The sequence below is a fragment of the Branchiostoma floridae genome, chromosome 17 (genome assembly GCF_000003815.2).
Source record: "Branchiostoma floridae strain S238N-H82 chromosome 17, Bfl_VNyyK, whole genome shotgun sequence".
In the NCBI taxonomy this organism is placed as follows: Eukaryota; Metazoa; Chordata; class Leptocardii; order Amphioxiformes; family Branchiostomatidae; genus Branchiostoma; species Branchiostoma floridae.
The window spans coordinates 12,887,627-12,908,301 of NC_049995.1; the positions used below are offsets into that span (position 1 = coordinate 12,887,627).

General features: G+C 39.7%; 1 protein-coding gene across 3 annotated transcripts in view; it reads left to right on the forward strand.

The window, feature by feature from the left end:
• The window catches only part of LOC118404100 (exostosin-1-like), a 71,381-nt gene that overhangs the window by 44,605 nt on the left and 6,101 nt on the right, over positions 1–20,675 (forward strand). For all 3 annotated transcript variants that reach the window (XM_035803060.1, XM_035803059.1, XM_035803061.1), the window contains one exon: positions 19,991–20,192. In XM_035803060.1, coding sequence (XP_035658953.1) covers positions 19,991–20,192 — 202 coding nt within the window. The remainder of the gene's footprint in view (positions 1–19,990; positions 20,193–20,675) is intronic.

Genomic DNA, 20,675 nt, shown 5'->3' on the forward strand with positions numbered 1-20,675 from the left:
AACTCACTGGCTAGTCTGAGCCCTGTTTGGAAGCATCAAAACCCCAAAATGTTCATATAGACATGACTAGACAAATAATACTCGGGCCAGATCACGGGTAGCTGATTCCCCCTGCTTATAGTTATAACGTATTTTTGGGGAGAGGGCGGACGTCGATTACTGAAAAACGGGAGTAAAAAAGGCAACCGGCATCCAATCTCGAGGGCATAATTTTCCTCTCAAATTGCAGGAAATTCTGTTTTAGAGGGTCTGAAAATCCAAATTTTCCCGGGGGAGCATGCCCCCGGACCCCTGCCCCGACGCTGTGAAAAAATCCTGGCTAAAACACTGGCGCCTTTGTGCCCTGACGTCGATTAAGATTATTTTATCCGTCGGTTTTTCTACCCGTTTAATTATGCCTGTCAGGGGGGGAGGGCCATGTTGATTTTTTTGAGGTGGAGGGGGAGGGTCACGTTAAATTTTTTTGAGATGGGGGGGAGGGCCATCAAAATTTTTTTTGATCAGACTTCCAATGCACCAGCCCTCCCCCCCCAATAAATATCGTACGGTCCCTAATGAGGGATCCTTTGAAGGAATGACTGGTGATTTTTTAGCCCTAAGTTCTCAGTGATAAACTCATGTTTGAAAATCTATTCACGTACTGTAGTACAGTTGCAATTATTGTAAAACGTGTTAAGAGTTTAGTTGTGCGAAGAATTATTTTGATATTCTGGACAGTACGTTCACCACATACATGAACATAAACATAGTACTTTATAAACATATTCTTTACATGCAGTTAGGGGACACTTCTATGTATTGTGCTTAGAAAGGACTATTTCTGTATTTTCTATTCCTGGCTGTAGCTAAGTGTTTGAACAAGGTTCTTGAGAATTTGTTGCAACTGAAGAAAGTAACATAAATTTATTGCAGGGATTTGATAATGTTTTCAGCAAATAGTATTCTATTTCGGGGCACAATTTGAAATGCTGAAAGATATCAAGTAAGACCCCTTGCAAGGAATTTTTAAGATTTATGTTAATTTGCACTCGTCAGAAAGTCAACGAAAGCAAACGATAACAATAACTCTGTGTCTAAACTGTCAGCGTCCAGAAAATTTACACCCTCATTTCCGTACCCCCCGCAACGAACATTTTTAGCCCGATAGCAAACAATATTACTAGGATACAGTAGAAAGATAAGTAAGGCCCCTTGCAAGGAATTTTTAAGATTTACAATAATTTGCACTGTTCAGAAAGCAAACTTCACCAATAACACTGTGTCTAAACTGTCAACTACTGGAAAATTTACACCACATTTCCGTACCCCCTGCAACGGACGTTTTTAGCCTGTCCCCGGAAACCCCACTCTCTCTCCAACCCCAAGTATTTACCTTTCACTGCTGGTAAACAGTCTCAGTCTATTTGCCGCCAAATACTGTCCTGACTTCAAGCGCGTTGGACGGAAGCCATGTGGATTATCGTGTTTGTGGTTGGCCGTTATCGCATGACTTTTTCACCCGTTGAAGTAATTTTGACGTTCCCAGTACACAAAATTGTATGCGTGTTTTATAACTTTTAAATATGGGTGATGAACACGTGTACAGAACATTAACAAACTACGTGAGTTAGTTGGAAGCCTTGGTGAACATTTACTGATTAAAGTATTTCATTGATAGACTAGAAAAATAGTGAATGAAATCTAATATTTGAAGGGTCATGTAAAATGATATATGAAGGTCAAGCAGATGAGGGTGGGAACGGTTGTCAACTTTTTTCTTACTAAATTTTCATATTCTTTTTAAAGTCAGCAACAGCCTTTATATGCCATAATTTATCCTTGACCTTATTTATCATATCACCTGACGTTCCCCAGGACAGAGAGTCCTGTGTCTGTCTATCCTTTGTTTAAAAACGGAGTACAACAGCAGTGGCTTGTTGTTGTTACCTGAGTATACTGGTCTGCACATAGTCTTACCTGTTGCCTCAGAATGGTCTCTGTCAGGTCAGTCCTGTGTATTCTATGTTTAAAACGGAAAGAACAGAAAAAGAAGAGCCTTTAGTAAAACAGCAGTGTTTTGTTGTTGTTACCTGAGTATACTGGTCCATGCATAGCTTTACCTGTTGCCTCAGTCACATTAGAATGGTCTCTGTCAGATTACTCTTGTCTATCCTATGTTAAAACGGGGAACCTATAGTAAAACAGCAGTGTTTTGTTGTTGTTACCTGAGTATACAGGCCCACATATAGCTTTACCTGTTGCACCCGATACATTAGAACATTCTCTGTCAGATTATTCAGTCTTGTGTGTGTCTATCCTATGTAAAAAACGGAAACAGCAGAAAAAGAGGAGCCTTTACTACAACAGCAGTGGCTTGTTGTTGTTACCTGAGTATACTGGTCCACACCTAGTCTTACCTGTTGCATCCGACATATTACAATGGTCTCTGTCAGATAACTAGTCCTGTGTGTGTCTGTCCTATGTTAAAAAAGGAAACAACGGAAGAAGAGGAACCTTTAGTAAAACAGCAGTGTTTTGTTGTTGTTACCTGAGTATACAGGTCCACACATAGTCCTACCTGTTACCTCAGACACATTAGAACGGTCTCTGTCAGATTATCCCTTGCACCAGGGAAAGTCGAGGAAGTAAGGCGCTCTTAGCTGTCAATCAACCAAGGAGCAGCCCTTTCATTGGTCAGTTCAGTGTTTTAGAAGATAAGAAGATTTAGGAAGGACAAGAAAGAAGTTCCTTGTTTAGAGGACTTTCAACGTGACATTCAAGAAAGGGAAGGTTAAGGTCAAAAGGGAAAAAAGAACTCCTCAATTCTTGGTGTTTAAAAAAAATTAATTTACACCTGAATGCTTTCCTTGTCAATGAAACCATCTTCAGGATTTTTAGAACTAGTGAGAGCTACTGTCAAATGTTACTATATCTTCTTGGCCATTACTGGGTAATTTTGCAGTTCAAAGGTCATGACCTACAGGTTAAAGGTCAGAAATTCTTAACAGGTTGTTATGGAATGTCTAAAATTTGATCTCAAACATTTTAGACAGTGATGTTTGTTCCTACAGTAAAAACTGAATGCCTCCTTCCCCAATCTTGAAAATCATCGACCGCAATATTGGATGGATTTTACTGTAAATTGCCTAATCTTATTCAGGCCTTGAAATAGCTTTCTGTATCTTTATCATGTTTCATTGTAAGCTCCAGTTTTACCTGCATTAATCTACATAACCAGGTGGTATGAACATGTAAAGCTCCGCTATAAACATATATGGTCACCGAACCATTTTGTATTACACTAAGTGACTAAGTTACAGTGTATTTCATTTCTTTCCACTATAGTATAAATTGGTTTCTGGCACGGCTCCATGCACTCATTTCATAACTGGTTGATTTTGAGAATTGGCAGCGCAACTCCAGATGCAAATGTCGTCATGAAGCTTTCAAAATGTTCTGTTGTTTTGACAAAAAAAGGCATATTTTCTAGTCTTACAAGTAGTATTAATTGCCTGTGGTATTCAGTAGAATAGAAGTATTTTGAATCCAAAATGCTATCCTATTTAACAATGGCGTAAAATATGACAAAGCAAGAACTGTGAAGACCATCTGTATCTAGACAGAATGTAAAGTTGATTTTGCCGTGAATCTGAATTTTGGTAGGGTCTGCGTTTGACAAAAGATAGGGCTAACTCACAAAGTCACTTTGCATTTTTTACAAGCAAAAAAATACCCAGTACTGTAAAGACCCGCTGTAACTAGACAGAATGTAAAGTTAATTGTGCCTTGAATCTGAATATTGGTAAGGTCAGCATTTGACAAAAGACTGGACTAACTCACAAAGTCACTTCCCTCTATCTAAATTCAATTACTTCTCTCCAGGGTCATCGGTAGGAAGCACAAGTCAGTGGAGTCTGTATTGTTAATTCATGCTGACACAGGCAGCTTGGAGAAGGGATAGGGCCTAGGAAAAATAATGTTGTGTTTCCTGTTTCAAATAGTAGAAATTGGCCAAATAGACAGAAAACACACCAGAGGAGTTGGTTGGCCGAGGAGTACAGTTTGGCCAATTTCTAATATTTCTACTATTTTTTCCAGCGACCTGGGAGCCTGGTAGAGGCTTAGGCTTTTCTATGGTAGGTAGGGAAACAGGAAACACAACATTTTCTTTCCTCGGCCTAGTTCAGGGCACGGAGGTTACCATGGGCCAAAACTGTCGCTATTGTGAGCCCCGAATCAATGAGGTTTATCTATCTGTGACCTGCCGTGTCAGGCAGGGTTAGGGAGAGAGCCATACATGCATGTCATGTGTAGAGGGGAGATTCCTCTATTGAATGTGCTTACTGAAATGGAAGGGAACATAATGCTAGGTTTGTAGTTGTAAGTATTCGGACCAAATGAGTGGAAAAGATACATGCCCTAAAGTCACTCTTGATTATGGAGTATGTATTAACTGGCTAGAGGTACATGTAGCAGTGTTCACAATGTTTTATGTATGCTGGAACACATGTACATTTTGTATATATCAATTTAGATGTGTTAAAAGATATATTTTTAAATCTGTATATATCTAGTATGTATAAAGGGTGGTAGCTGTCGTCCTTATTTGAGATGAAGTTTGATAATTTTAGTACTGTACAGTCAAACCTTCCTTAGTTCCTAAGCTAAAGAGAAGATTTCAATATCAAAAAACATGTACACCAAAGATGACTGCATTCAAGTTTCTAGAATGTTATGGTCTCATTGATGAGTTTCTTCTTCCCATAGACTTCTATGTATTAATTCGTGGTTTAAATGGGCGCATTCATAATGAAGCTACGTGAAATTTCAGCAGATTTTTCATTCTATGTCGAGCACATTTACCCTATATCGTGGGGAAAAATTGCCAATGTAAACTATACGTAGGAACTTTTTTTATAGCAATTACAAAGTACGATTAGTCAACCCCCACAAATGGCACTTTTTCGCTGCTATTGTACAACCGCACCACTCAGAACCCACGACTGTGTACCTCCGACCTAGCGCGCGGCTGCAAAACTTTACCTGCTAATTTCTTCAGTTACAAATAAGCTTTCACCAATCTAACTTTTGAGATCAGTTCTGCTGGCTAAAAGGGAATTTCTCACTGCTAAAAACATGCGTCTGTGCAGCCGTTCATTTTTGGCTCGGATCTCTTTTAGGGTACCCACTCGCGGAGTAATACATCAATGAGACCTTTATGTGAAAGAATTCATCTTGAATTTTGAGCTTCAATGCAAAAGCTTTCATCAGTTCTAAACTGAGGGCTATAAAATGTAAGGAAATGCCACTGTGTATTCTTGGAGGGAATCTTTCCCACTCCAAAGGCCTTAATGGCCACTAATGTGTTTGAGATAGGAGGTAAGTACAGATCTAATCTATTTATTACTTTGTGGGGAAAGTGTAAACAATACAGTAACAGCACTTATCAAGTGATCACCACTGAGTGAAAGAAACATTGCTTGGTTTTCTTAAAGTTTAGAATTTGTAGCTGTTTGAAAGGCTGATTTTTACTTCAGCTTGAGTGAAAAACAGGCTTCCTACAATAGACCCAGGGCTCGAAATTCATTTTTGGGATTAGGTGCACTGGTGCACCCAGCTTAATAAATTGGGTGCACCAAAAAATGTTTGGGTGCACCACTTAGATTTAAGTAGAATGTCAAGAAAACCTAATAACAAAACTTAGTTACAAGCTATCATGACAGACATTTTTATTATCTTTCTAACACTTAGAAAGAATATGATGTATACTAGCATACTTGATACCTTTCCATACATAAACCTAACAAAATATTCGGGTGCACCCTGTGCACCCACTGAAAAAAATTGGGTGCACAGTTCCAATTTCGGGTGCACCTGGGTGCACATGCACCCAGTATTTCGAGCCCTGAGACCCCAATACTGAAATCCCAAAAGTACAGTAGGGGCATCCTCAGTGAATTAAGCAAGGCACCTACATTTGTAGATGTGCAAAGGTTATTCGGTGTAATATAACTGACTGCTCTTGCTATGCATAACGATGAAGCTGGTGTTACGCCGAAGGGCAGGTACATGCATATTCAGTATAATGGCTATACAGATACAGTACAAAGATATGGTGGGGCCTTATGTATTGTACTATCAATAAAAAATACTTTAATCATTCAATGTGTGTAGGCTTCAAACTAGTCCCCAAGCAGACATTTGCTGGATAAAAAAAAGAGAAGAAATTGGTCAAATAGGGGCAAATGAGTTGCATTGGATTTTCTGGGTAGTCAGTCTGTTGCAGTCTATCCAGCTATCACCAAACTACTGTACAGAAAATGAGCGTATTAGTTTTATGATCTTTGAAGTTGGCGACAATGAACAGACTCCACTGGCCAGACAGTTCACTCCTACTAGACTTTTATTCCTAACTTGGCCAAAGTCTCCTATTACTAGTATTAGTATTACTATTCAGCCCGGCCGGAGTCTGGTAGAAACTAGAGTCAAACTCAAACTAAACTCCGTAGTTTGTTGATGTTCTGTAGGTGTGTTAATCACCCATAACACACACCTACAGCTTACGTCTCCTTTGTCTAGACTAACCGTCCCCGTCCCTTTGTCCTGTGACATGCCTGTTGTTTTGAGCTATGCTGTAGTAAATCCCCTTGTGTAGGCCATACTAGCGGAATGTGCTGGTTTGGAAGTTTCACGTAGTCGTACTCTACTGGGTGTTAGGCATGATCTAGACACTTTTTTTCCCGATATCGCCGAGCCAACAACCTCTTACCGACAGCTTTTTTTCATTGTCTAGATGGAACTGCAATATCGCCATAAAGATATTGGCAGAATTTCTCCCGAAAGGTCCGGAGTATTCACCCGATAGCTTAGCAGGGGTCCCCGATAGCTTGGCAGGGGTCCCGACAGCTTCCGCGCATGTGTAGATGCATCCCAACTTCGCGAGGGCATATAACGTGAGCTCATTAGGCTATATAGCTGTTTATGACTGCAAGTGCCACGGGTGTCCCGTGGCCAACGTTCCAGATCCCTCCCAACATCTCCACAGATATCGGCAAAAACTGTGCATAGATTGAGCCTTAGATTAGAATATAGGGGAGAAACACAGGTCAACATTCTGCATGTCTCTTAATAGGGCCTGCATAGCCTGGATACCAGACCGCAGCCCGATCTCAAAAATATCTATCGTGTAGATATTTTTGAGGTCGGGCTGGGGTCTGGTATCCAGGCTAGGCTCTGCAGGGCATGTCCTTTTATGCTAAGTGTGAGACTGAGAGGTTGTTTTTATTTTGTTCTAAGTTATAGCCAACTGCTCAAATTCAACAATGTAATCGTTGTATTCTATGGTTTAAGTGTAATAGACTCATACTTAGCGCAAAACGAGGACAATTTTCTCAAATTTAATGCAATACATAGCTGCATTCTTTCTGAATTTAGCATAATAATAAAGCGTTGATTTAACTCGAGGCCAGATGGACTCAACTTAAGCAAGTAAGCAAGCAAGATGGTCATACCCCCATACGAACTCACTGACACAGTGACAGGTGTATTTATATGTACTGTATGTACTCTATGCTTGCAACACTCAACTTACACAATCGCTATAGAATGTAGCTTGAAAAATTTGACTTTAAAAATTTTTCGCCTGGTTGAAGGTTTCAGTAATTAGCTTGGCTTGCCTAAAAGCTGTTCTTAAATTCCAAGTGCCAGATCTTAAATTCCGTGTGCCAGGTCTTACGGAAGCCCTTGACAGCTTGTTTATTGCGTTGACACGTTGTTTATTTTGCCATTCTGTCGATGTTATGTGGATAATCTGTTTGGAGTGACTTGTTGGCGGGCTAAGAAGATCACACACAATGGTCACGTATGCAAGGCAAAAGTCTTTGAATCGTAACAAAACAATCTGATAGCTTCTAATTCTTGGTCAAAGTTGGACTGTAATTTATAACTTACTCAAATTTTTCAAGTGTCAAACTTGAGTCTTTGTCAAGGAGTGAAAAAGCCACTACCTTTCTGACATCATGGTCATTATACAGAAAGTCTATAACGCCCCCTGTCTCTGTTGAGGGATGGTTGTCAGACCCTTATGTAGATGGCTCCTTTTATTCTTTTCTTGCATGATTTTAAATTAAAATTTTTCTTAAAATTTTATTACACTATTGCAACCTAAGCAATATTACAGCGTCAAAGTGGAAATATTCTGAATAAGGCAATCTGCATGATATTGACATCTACTGCACTGTATTCTCACATTTACATCATAATTTGATACTTTGAGCGGTTAAAAACAGCCCAGAGACAAGTTGCACGAGGATATTCCTTATTATTGTACCCCCCAAAAATAAGGACTTGATCTGGAATCCTTGTGCAACTCATTCCCGCGCTGTTTTTAACGGCTCAATTTATGAAATAATGATGTTAATGTGCTAAAATAGTGCATTAGATGTCAATATTATACAGACTGCCTTATTCAGAATATTTCCAATTTTAACAATGTGATATTGCTTAGGTTGCCTTTAAGTACAAGAAATATAAAATAAAATCACAAATACACTACAATGTGCCTAAAATATCACATATCAATATGAAAATTTTTCTTCCAAAATATCTTGCATAAAAATACAACTTTGAGTCCCTTTGATTATTGGTTGTCCTCTGGTATCAAAGGAATATGCAATGATAACAGAAATGCACTTAAATGTCCCTGGAAATTAAATATCAACAAGAAAATCCTTTTATACAGAATATCTCCCATAAAAATCCATCTTTGAGTCCCTTTGATTAGTGTAAAGCATAGATCTACAACAAACTGTATTAGATTAGTATTCCACTTGTGTCCGCATGTCCCATTACACGCAGACTGAGTGGCTGCCATACTAATGAAAAAAATTGGGATATAATTAATAACTTGTTGACACGCTATTAATTCCTGGAATCCACAGGTGGTTTCACTGCGGCAGATTCCAGGAGAATAATCTGGAATGCAGCGGAGGGTGTTATACTGTTACTCTTGAGATATTAGCAGTGGTTTTCTTTCTGCTATGACCTCTCTACTGCAAATTCACCGCAAATATGTGTTTCCAAAATGTGTGTCTAAATGCTATAATTGTGTGCAGAAAACCTCTTCATTAGATTTGTATCATTTGTAGATAAAGAGAATTGTTTCAGCAGATCATAATAAACCCTTCATTCTTTCCCTCGTACAACGAAATCAAGTCCCTCTGAAAATAAATGAATTTACAGTTACTGTACTTCTATCCTAGTAACCTTTGACCTTTGATCCTTCACAAAGGAAGTGAGGTCAGGAAGTGTTCTGGTTGGTCAGCCATGACTAATTGAACTTGTTCGTAATGAGCAGACAGTTTTATGACTGTGTTGTCATCTTTAAAACATAGTCCTCCGATCATTGTGACCTTTAAACTTTGACCTGTAGTCCTGACCCACAGGAAGTGAGTTCAGGAAGCGTTCAAGTTGGTCAGGCATGACTAATTGAACTTGTTCGTTATGAGCAGACAGTTTTGCTCCCATTGTCAGCTTCAATAATTCCAGTTCCTAGAGGGGGACTGGTCAGGACTTTAGATTTGTAGATGTTGTGCCAAGGAGCTGTCTATCATCCTTGGGGTAGTGCCAGGATGTAGTGTTTAGTATTGCAGGAGGGTGTCCCTTTGTCTCCCGCTATGTGCCTAGAAACTTTGTTATATATCTCAAACCTTGACATGCAGAGGAAGAAAACAAGAGTGGATCAAACTTTTACACTGACTTGTTGCAATGTACATTGACATGATATACGAAAGAGTTCTGTACCCTAGGCGCTTTGTCCTGGTTTACACTAATGTAGATAGAACCCCCTTCATAATATGCCAAAAGCAAGGAAGTCAACTGCACAAAATTCGGCAGCCTTACCACGAATTCCAAGGATACGTCAGCCTTTCCCACAAAGAACGGGAAATGAAAATGAATTCACGGCCTATGCCTTATGGTAAAGAGCACGCAGACCATCATATCTGTTTCTTCTTTGATCTTAATTGTCTACTCACTCCATTAATTATCAACAATTGAAAATTCCAACAACCAGGAAATCATATTGGCTTGGCCCTATCGTCCGCGGCATAACCTGATGCAAACACACAAGCACCAGTTGAGCTGAGGTCGACCGTGACGGTCGCCATGGCAACCGGACAGAAGACGGAATTCCCAGCAACCTTGTAGTGGACAAAGCGATTAAAATTCCTGCTGGGAAGACGAGCGGCAGTGTGGAGTAGAGAAGACTCGCTCACCGGCCCAGAAAATCCTGTTGTAGGAAGATGCGGGAAGGAAGAGGCTCAGGAATTTATTTGGCACAGTTTTACTACGGCTGAAAATAGAAAGGAGGGTGAGAAAAGAAATGGAAAAGAAAACAAGATACGTGTCTTTAGATGTGAACACAGGCAGAGATATTGGTTAAGCTGTAAAAATGTATCTTTTCTCTCTCTCTTTATCCCTTTAGTCTAACTCTAAGTATTTGAACGTTGAGGCATCACAGAAGATCTGGCAACCGGTTTTCTCCACCCGTCTCGGTTTTGGTTTTCATGTTTTCTTAGCATTTCACTTAGTGTCATGCTTGTCTATTCTCTGATATTATCCTCCCATTCTTTCCATTGCCAACCAGTCCATTGTATCTGTTCAGGTTGTTCTAATTTGTTTCCTTGCTTTCCTGATTTGCAAAAAGATAGCGAAAAGATAACTAGAAAGTCAGAATGAATATTTCGAAGTACACATGTACAAGGAGGAAGTCTGTTCCTTAGCAAATACAGTTTTAGGGAGTGATTATGGTTAGATTCAAGTATTCTTCCCAAACCCTTTTTTCATCTTGAACAAGAACCACAATAATGAATTGATATAGCCTTAGAGTAAGAAACAGATTATTTTTAGGGGTTTGCTCCCAATAGTTTCCGAGAAATGCTTTTCATTATAGTCCTGGAACAAGGCATGTTCCCTTTGGGGCGATGCATCAAATGTGTCCACTGACTGTAAATTCATCTATATTTGCTGGGACACGGTTTCATGGTCAGTGATTTTCGAAGTGCTTTAAGGTTGCGATTGATGCTGCTTCCATATACAGTTGTAATGTATTGAAAATGCATATTTGCAGGGTGGAAATATTTAGATTTGTGTGGAGAGATCGTTGAGAAATTTAAAGTATAATAAAACTGTTACAAATATCTGAAGATTTACAGTAGATTAATTTCATGATAAGCGTTTGTTCCATGTTACTCTGTGACAGTGGGTAACCTCTGACGACAGAGTGTAATAAACAAGTACATACTTTGTCCTGGTAAGCTATCAGTAATGTTATTAGGGCTTCGTTTTCTTACCTGTTTGTCGTTATTTGTTTGTCTGGGTCTGTCCATATCATCGGCATGATATATATTATATTATTGGAACTGATGTGGCGGAAACCATCAATATGTCAAGGAGAATGTTACCTACGGTCTTGTCTGCTTGGGACTCTCCATATCATCGGCATTTTATATATTATATTGTTGCAACTAATGCGGCGGAAACCATAAATACGTATGGCGTATGTTACCTACGGTCACTTGTTTGGAGCTGTTCTAGTCCACACTCCCCTCCCCTAACCATAAATATGGTAATGTAATGTTTGCTATGATCCAGTTAAACTGAGGAACTGCACCATTAAACTATCTAGGTTACTCCTGTGGGGAACGATGCATGGAAACCATTTCAGTCTCATCTCTCTGGCAGTTAATATTCATTAGTCTCCAAGCAGATCCATTTGTGGCAAGGCATTAGCCAAAGGGCCAACCAATATCCAATGGTCCATCAATGTAGTTGTGACTGTGGGGTTCAACTTCAAGGCTACCAACTGAACAGTCCATCTAGGATATTGGAGATCTCTTTCTCACCTTAGTAATATGATGCAATGCCTGTTAGACATCTTCCTCAGTCAGAGCTTCTAACTGAAGTGCTACTTCTGGCCACTGTATATAGCCGATATAGGTGATGCTTTCACAACGCTAACACAGTCTCAAATGTACCCCAGTGATGAACTGGGATGAGGGGGGATACAAACTTAGCCATGTTTGGGATTGTGTTCTTCCTAGTATAATCACCTACATTGGCTACATATAGCAGCGAGAAGCAGAACTCCAGTCAGAAGCTCTGAGGAAAAAGTCCGATAGGCCTAAACTAAGCAGGTTAGCATTACTGGTTGCACAAAAGAAATCTCCTTTATCCAATGGTTAAACGTAATGGGTGTGGAATAGACCTCAAGTTGTTGTGTGGTTTGGGTGTGGAATAGTAACTACTCTCCCCCACTGCTGGAAACCATTAGTATCCCATAACCTCCTGGCATGTTCTAAGTGATGTTTTCAAGGTCAAGGGGTCATCACTTCTCCCATGGGTCAAGTTTTCACCCCAAACAAGATGTTTCATTAAACCACCCTGAACAGAAAACCAATCAGGCTTGGTCACAATGGGAGAAGGAGACGTCCAAAAATAACAACAAACTTGGATCTGGGGATGGGGTGGGTGTTATGTAGAAGTAGAAAAAAGGTTCGTCCGGGCTCGAAATTCTACCTACATATGCAGGTTAGTGCAGGTAAAATTAGAGCTGTGCAAGTATTTTAGGTGTCTACCTAAACCTAACCTGCACTGGTCCATGTACTGGGTTTTATTCATAAATGTCCCAGTATGATGTAGGTGTATGTGGATTGTTATTAGCTGTATTGACTGTTACCACCTATAAAGTATAAAAGAAAAAAATAGCAATGGTTCCTGTACAATTTTAGTAGGATCCATACTTCCTAAATTCAGAGTGGTGCAGGTAAACTTTGTTTGGTGCAGGTACAGTCAAACCTGCCCGAGCGACCACCTCTTCTCAGCGACCACCTGGCCATTTCGACCGCTTTTCCTCGGTCCCGATTTTTTTTCCCATTGACGTAAGCATTAAGTGACCTTTTCTCAACGACCACCTGGCCAACGCGACCGCGACCGGCCCAACTTGGGACGCATAACGACCGCATCATTTTCAAAATTGAGGTTTTCATCGATTTTTGATGATAACTAGCGCGATTATGTGCCGAAATTGGCCAGTTCGCCACGGCTTTTGACTGCCATTACGATGTTATGTTTAGAATACAGATGGCGGCGGTCAATGGGTGGGTCAATGGGGCAGTCTACTGTAATATGGGAGGAAATTCCGTTGTAAGAAAATCCGAATTTAGTTGTTACAGAAGTTTTTTTTTTTCAATCTATATCATCATAAGGTGAACGAATGCTGAAATGTATATAGCCTCATACTTTTTCAAGAAAGCTCTGTGTAGCTCATACCTTTTTAAGAAAGATCTGTGTGAGTGCTTTTGTTCAACTGTACTGTACATTCACCCGTGGGTAAGTACGCTATCGGGACGTACCGGGCATCGAATTCGAAAAGTGCACCGTAGTTATTTTAGATACAGCGATCAAGAACACAGCGACGCATAAAGGCTTGTATGGTAACAGACAGCATCAAAGTTCTCTTACTGTCTAGAACGTTAGTGTACAAATATTGAGCTTTAGAACACTGTATTGAATAAAAGCTCGATAAAAGCTTGGGGTTAAATTTACAGTTTACAGTGTGCGTGTTGTATTTGACATTAAAGACCTCTCTTCTTTGCGCGCATGCAGTGTGCTTGCTATTTGCCATTAAACACAGCGGAAACCATTTATACTTTGCATCGGGCATGTTTTGAGTTGATACTCTTCTCAGCGACCACCTGTCCAAATTGACCGTTTTTTTCCGGTCCCCAGGGTGGTCGACTTGGGCAGGTTTGACTGTAGTTTTCAATGCCCCCTGCACCAGTGCAGGTATGCAGGAAAAAGTACTTCGAGCCCTATGTGGGGAAGGAAAGTTCATTAAAGAGTATTTAACCCTATCCTGCTTAGGGAGCTTTTTTTGGCAACAATTTCAGATCTGGAGACGTCCAAAAATAACAACAAACCCAGATCAGGGGAGGGGGTTGGTGTTGTGTGGAAGGAGGGTTCATTGAGTAGTGTTTAACCCTCCCCTGCCGAGGGAGCCTCTTGGCAGCAATTTTTTAGATTAGTTACAGGTTTGGACCTGTGGAATGGCCAAGTGAGTAGAGTGTATGCCTTGCATTTGGTCCTGAGTTTGAACCTGGTCCAAGTCATACCAAAAAATTTTCTCTCAGCTTATACCACTCAGCAAGAATAATTGTAGTTGAACATACACCACTACTTGCAATTGTCCACTGCTATGGTGTGTGCACAAAGTTTTGTGGCCTAAGGGCTATTGAAATGGAGATGGGCACTGCACTAGGCACCATCTGGTGCAGAAAGACCTTCAACATTGCAGGATGTAAGTGGTTGAACCACAGACTAAGGATGAAGAATTATTCTTTTTTGTTAGTTAATAGTACAGTGTGGCTTCCCTATGGCTGAGTATCTAGCCAAATACACTGGGTTGTCCCTACTCTTCTTGATAAGTGTGCTGGGTTCTTTTACGTGCAGAGGTTTTGTCGCTGAGGCTCATACCTGAAGCTCCCCCATACACCAGCTTTACGTCACCTTCCGAAATTACAAATGCAGTACAGAATGACATGTCGGCGCCGGGACCAATTGCCTATACATTGCTAGAATTGAACTTTGGCCCACTGATTTGCAGACTTTCAACCTAAGAACTCTTTGTTAAGACAAGGTCAGTGTTGTCACACCATACCCTCACCTGTGTGCTTAAGAACTCCTTGACAATGTCTACCTGTGTTCTCAGGTAATCTTAGAAATGTCTGATTCTCTTACTGCTTCAACGTTTTTGAAATGACCCCCATTTTAGTTTGTAATAGTCGAACCGGTGGTTAATGGCCCCTGTGGTATAGACCATACCATGTTGGTAAAGGGGTGAGCAAGTTGTCCTTGTGATTATAAGAAGTGGAGTGTACTTTGTGATTCTCTTACCACTGCAACAATTTGAAAATGACCCCCATTTTCAGTTTATAATGGTCCTACCTATGGTTAACAGTGGACCATACCATGTTTGTAAAGGGGTGAGCAGGTTGTCCTTGTGAGTATAGGAAGTGGAGTGTACTTGTAGCCGTTGTGTTTCCAAGCTGTATTGATTGGGAATGTTTCCCATGGTCTGACCAGACTCCGCACAATAGATGCGCATGCCTGCCCCGACTAGTGCCATACACTCGTGGGGATTCTCCGCGCACAGAAGGCAATACCATTCTTCCTAGCGCCCGTCGAGTGTCGGCAAGTCCGGTCAGACTTTCCGTGGACGACACTCGAGGGAGAAAGGGCCTACGTAAATTGTGGAAGTCCCACGGGTATCGGGTGGAGCGGTGTTTCCACACGTGACGCTCTTCACGCTAACCAAGCCTCGTTGAAGTTCCTCGCTTTTTGTCGAATATTTTACAAGACTTGAATTACAAGTTTGCTCTTCTTTGGCTTTATACTTATAAGTTATATTAAAATATAGTTTCCTAATAAAGCACTCCATAGAAGAACAGTATACTAGAGTAGATTTTTTCTTGTACTTTATCCATATAGGTGAAGACACACCTGAATCAAATTTAGAAGTAGATTGAAGAGTTTGTATTACTATTAGTATTACGAGTAAAAACATGTTTCATGGTTTTTCATGGAGGTTGAAACAATTTACAATTTCATGTCAAATATTTTCATATCGCTTTGATATAATAATAGATGACTGAAATAGCTTTGACGTTTTGCTTTTTGATTGATGAACTCTGCTTAATATATTGTCAGACGTCAAACAGTTAGGACTATTATGTAGAATACACCTGTCTGATCCAATATACAGGTATATTTGTTATTGTGAACACCTGGATGGATCCTGATTTATTTGCTGGCAAGCTCTATGCAAAGACATTTTTAGAATTGCTTAGGCCACAACAATTTAATTTCTTGGTTCACGGATTCGCTCGCTCCTATTTTTTGGAAAAAAAATAAAAAAATAAAAATTACCACTCAGCAAATTTTCACCATTAATAAAACCAGTCACCAACTATCTGGTGTAGCAAATTGGCCTTTATATTATAAGCTCCTTAAAATGTGGGTACAGGTGCTGTTACTATACAATAATAGTGTTTTTGTACTTTTTTTAAGCTGAAAACTTTTTTCTTTATGTTTTGGATTAGCCGTTACCTTTACCCCAACCATTTTACAATTTTTATTCTTATTTTTATTTCGCCCTCTCGCTCCATATTTTTTATGAAAAAATCTGTGAACCAAGAAATTAAATTGGTGTGGCCTTATGTTAGACTTTTGGAAGACTTTTGAAGACATTGAAATTTGCAAACATACCTCTTGGTAGATGTAATACATATACAATATATTTGCTGTTTCTGGCTAGCTCTATCAATCATTCGAAGGCATCATAGTCTCCATGTAGCTCTATGCGAATCATTTTTAGAAATGCTTACCGGTATTTTAGACTTAAGCAATTCTTTTGGAATTTGCAAGTCTCCTGCTTGTTACTGCTAGTAACTTGTATGCCTCTTATGTCTAAAGGTATACAAAGCCCATTTGACTCCCTTGGCCGGCTACACTTCTTGGCCAGCTTTGATACTATCTTATGGCACCGTAGGATCTGCTTTGAGATTAACAAAATATAATAGTTTTATTGCACAACAATTGTACGGGGTACAAAGTATGGCATCTACATAACTACAGTTCTATAACTTAACGCTTATCTAACTAATACAGAAGTTGTAGTATGGGATAAATTTCTTACAGTTATTGGAGGCTTTAAAATCATTGGAGGAATTATGACGGCCTGTCTTCCCTGACCCTTTGTGGACTTACCCCTAAGTGTTTTCAGTGAATGCTTATTGTAGACTTTTTGAAGACTTTTGAGATTTGCAAACATGTTAGTTGTAGTAACTTGTACACCTTTTTTTTTCTAATGGTATGTACAGATTGTGACAACCTATCCTCCCCTATTCCTAACCCATTGTGGACTATCCCTAAGTGATTTCAGTCTCCCACTATGTTGAGCCCTTTGTTAAGGCTGGATGTCGGTAATTATCTTAAACAATTACCTGGCCTGGTTTTGACGTCGCCCATTGTGTTGACCTGACATAGAGGGGTGACGGTTAGGTGTACATATCCGCCTGTCTGGTCAAGTCAAGGTCAACTGTTGTTCTTTTAGCCTTTAGAGGTCAAGGGAGTCTTGCGATTAGGGTTATAACTGACTTAGGATCTTAAAGATTCTGAAGTGTGTTCAAATCTTGAGTAGTCCTCAATGTTGTGAGGATACTTTTTCAATCAACTCAGGTGAAAATGAGTACCTAGCCTTTGCAGGAATGTTCTTTCTGATGGTATATGTAAAGCTGGAAGTCTCCAGTTATCTTAAACAATTACCTGGCCTGGTTTTGACGTAGTCCATTGTGTTGACCTGACGGAGAAAGGTGACGGTTAGGTGTACATATCCGCCTGTCTGGTCAAGTCAAGGTCAACTGTTGTTCTTCAAGCCTTTAGAGGTCAAGGTGCAGGCCGTAACCTGTATTTTGTCGGGGTAGGGATGGGTACTGGTGCAAACTGGTTTTCTTATTTGGCCAGTCCAGAAAAACTAGACCTGAAAAAATCAGTGGACCTGTCTGGTGAAGTCAAGGTCAACTATTCTTCAGCCTTTAGAGGTCAAGGTTCATGCACATAACCTGTATTTTGTTGGGATGGGGGAAGGAGTGGGGACTAGTACAAACCGGTAAAAACCAGACCTGAAAAAATCAGTAGACCGGATGTAGGACCGATTTGAAAATGAACAGATTATATTATACCGACAGGTGTTCATGTGTTTTAGGGCTTACCAGTCCAAGAAACTAACAAGAGTGAAGTATAGGAGAGTTGATAGTTATTCTTTATCAAGCTTCTACAGTCAAACTTGGTCTAAAATAGAGGCAGTTAGTGTTGTTAATGTGACTCTAATAGGGTTTTAAAATAAAAACTCCACCAAACAGAATCCTTTGTAGTGAAATGGACTATTGTTTTGAGTATCGCCCATTCACAAGTTTTCACTGTCAGATAATTCAAATTCAGGTACAGGTACGGTCCAGGTCCAGAGGATCAGGTCCAGACCTGAACCTGAACCAGGACCTGATTCTCTGGACCGTACCTCTACCTAGATTTTCTTTTGCCTGATAACCTTTTTACTCTTTTGAGGGTTGAACTAATTCAAAAAATTGGTCAGAAGCAACATTGATGAACTTCTGTGTGTTAGATAAACACTGTAGGTGATTAGTAAATTTGTATTGATCTTCAAATTCAAAACTATTACGACATCCATAGATATTCCTTGATGATAAAATTGGCAATGGTCATGGGGTAGCAGACATTTGATATAATGATTTGGAGTATTTATATTTGGACTAAAACATGCACATGTCACATGAGATCAGCCATCAAAGCAAGAAATTGGCAAGTTTTTATTTGGCACATATGTGACTGCGTTTTATCACGTTGTCAGACATTACAGTTCTGGTCGGACCACTTTTTGTTGACTCTGTAGCTAAGACATGTCTAGACGGATCCAGTCATGTCCGAACATGGTCTGTGTACATACATACGTGTACCTGTGGCTATGGACTCTGCATGGTATGAACAGCTCCCTCTGGCATCCTGGATGTGTACTGCAGTTATGGGTTACCAATGAAGCCATGCACAAACTTAGTACGGCTGCATTATGAATATTTTCACAGCCAATTATGCTACAATAAATGAAACTTACAAATATGTGATCGCTTTTCATTATATTTACTTGTATTTGGAATGAATGAGGGTTTGAAATTTTTTAAACTTTCACCATGTACAAGCCATATAGAGCACATTTTGGTCATTGTTTCTTTACAGTATTTAACTTTTTTAAGAGTATCGAATCTGGAGATTTTTTCTTTATTTTCATAAGTAATTTGGAAGCACCAAATTATGTCTGATAATTCTTAGATTCATTGATTTTCATGGGAACCTGATTTCGTGATAGGAGCAGAAGTGGAAAGGAGACTTCCACTCTGTTTAAAGCTTGCTGTTGAAAAAGTTCTATAGTACAGTAGTGATGCAATGGAAATACACTCAGGCATTGTCATGATTTTGTGGTATAGAGGTGATAACGGAAAACCATGGAAAAGGAAACCACACCAAATGCTTGGAGGTCCACAGTACCTAAACTATAGGTCAGGAGTCAAGTTGGCAGGACGAAGGGTCATGTAAATATCTAAACCTGGTATTTGAGTGGGGAAAATGTGTGGACCAGATGTCGTGATCGCTTTTTGAACTGCTTTCATTCTTGAGTTTTCAACTGTGTGAACATGTGGCACCTCCGGAGGGCTAGAGAAGGCTACTTTGAATGAAAGTGTCTTATTAAAAAGTTATTAACTCTTTTATAAGCAGTTCTAATTTACTTATAGGAATGTCAAGTAAATACTATCCTCAAAAGTTAAAGGCCTGTGTTTGCATTCATACAAAATACACACAAATCAATGATAAGGTATGAGAAAACCAACAAATTTTAAGTCACGCTAGTTGTATGCAAATATTGTTCACATTCACACAACACAATTATACAAGGCATATTTCACTACCTGAATATCTTTATGCAATGTTATTGGGTTGATTCAATTTATTGTGCATATAGATAAATGGTGAAAGATGTGACATCAAACATTTTCCAAATATTGCATTGTGTAGTTTTAAATTTAAAGAGAAATCTTGTTATATTCTCGCTCTTGTGACTGCTACACTGTACTGGTTTAATGCTGTAAGTGTTAGTAACTTAGTAGGTGTTGTTGGGAACCAAAGAGTCATGGAACTGTAATATTTCTAAATTCTTTAATTGGTATTGTTTGAGCTACTGAATATTCAAACTACTACTAGCGCTAGACTTTTACAGTGGTTTTAAGGGATGCTCTCGTGGGTGTCATATGATTACTGGTAGTAAAACAAATCTCGTACTTCCCAACATTTTACTGACAAATTTTTCTTTCCTCCCTTCCCACAGATATGACTACAACACTCTCCTGCACAATTCTACGTTCTGTCTGGTGCCGCGCGGGCGGCGGCTCGGATCTTTCCGCTTCCTGGAAGCGCTGCAGGCAGCGTGCATTCCCGTTATCGAAGCGAACGGATGGGAGCTCCCGTTCTCGGAGGTGATTGAGTGGGACCGCGCCACCATCACGGCTGACGAAAGGCTGCTATTTCAAGTACGTTCCTGCGCTACGTTTTTGGTGATTCTTAATACTCTAAATCCATTTAATATCGCAATCGGTAATTTTAACGTCACGTCACCAGTGCTGTAGCCTCACTTGCCGTAGCGGCAGTTGTACAGTAAGTGGTTGTACAGTTGCGGGAAAAAGAGTAGTTCATAACATTTAATTTTGCGATTGGAACAAGGTACTAGCCTTTCAGAAATTGGAACAAAGTTGTAGCCAGCTTTAGCACAGTGATGAAATAATTGTGATGATGTTATTGTAAATGTTATGATGAAATTTTAGCGAGTGAATAGTCACCGTTTAAGTCACTAAAATAAAGTTGCTGTTAACAAATCAAGAGTTACTCTACTATCTTTCAATTTTTCGTTTTGGGGTCAGAGAAAATATTTCTACCATGGGCTTTCGAAAAGCATCTACAGCTTGTTCAACAATCATTTTATGTTGTTGTGATATTGTATTATTACTTTCACAACA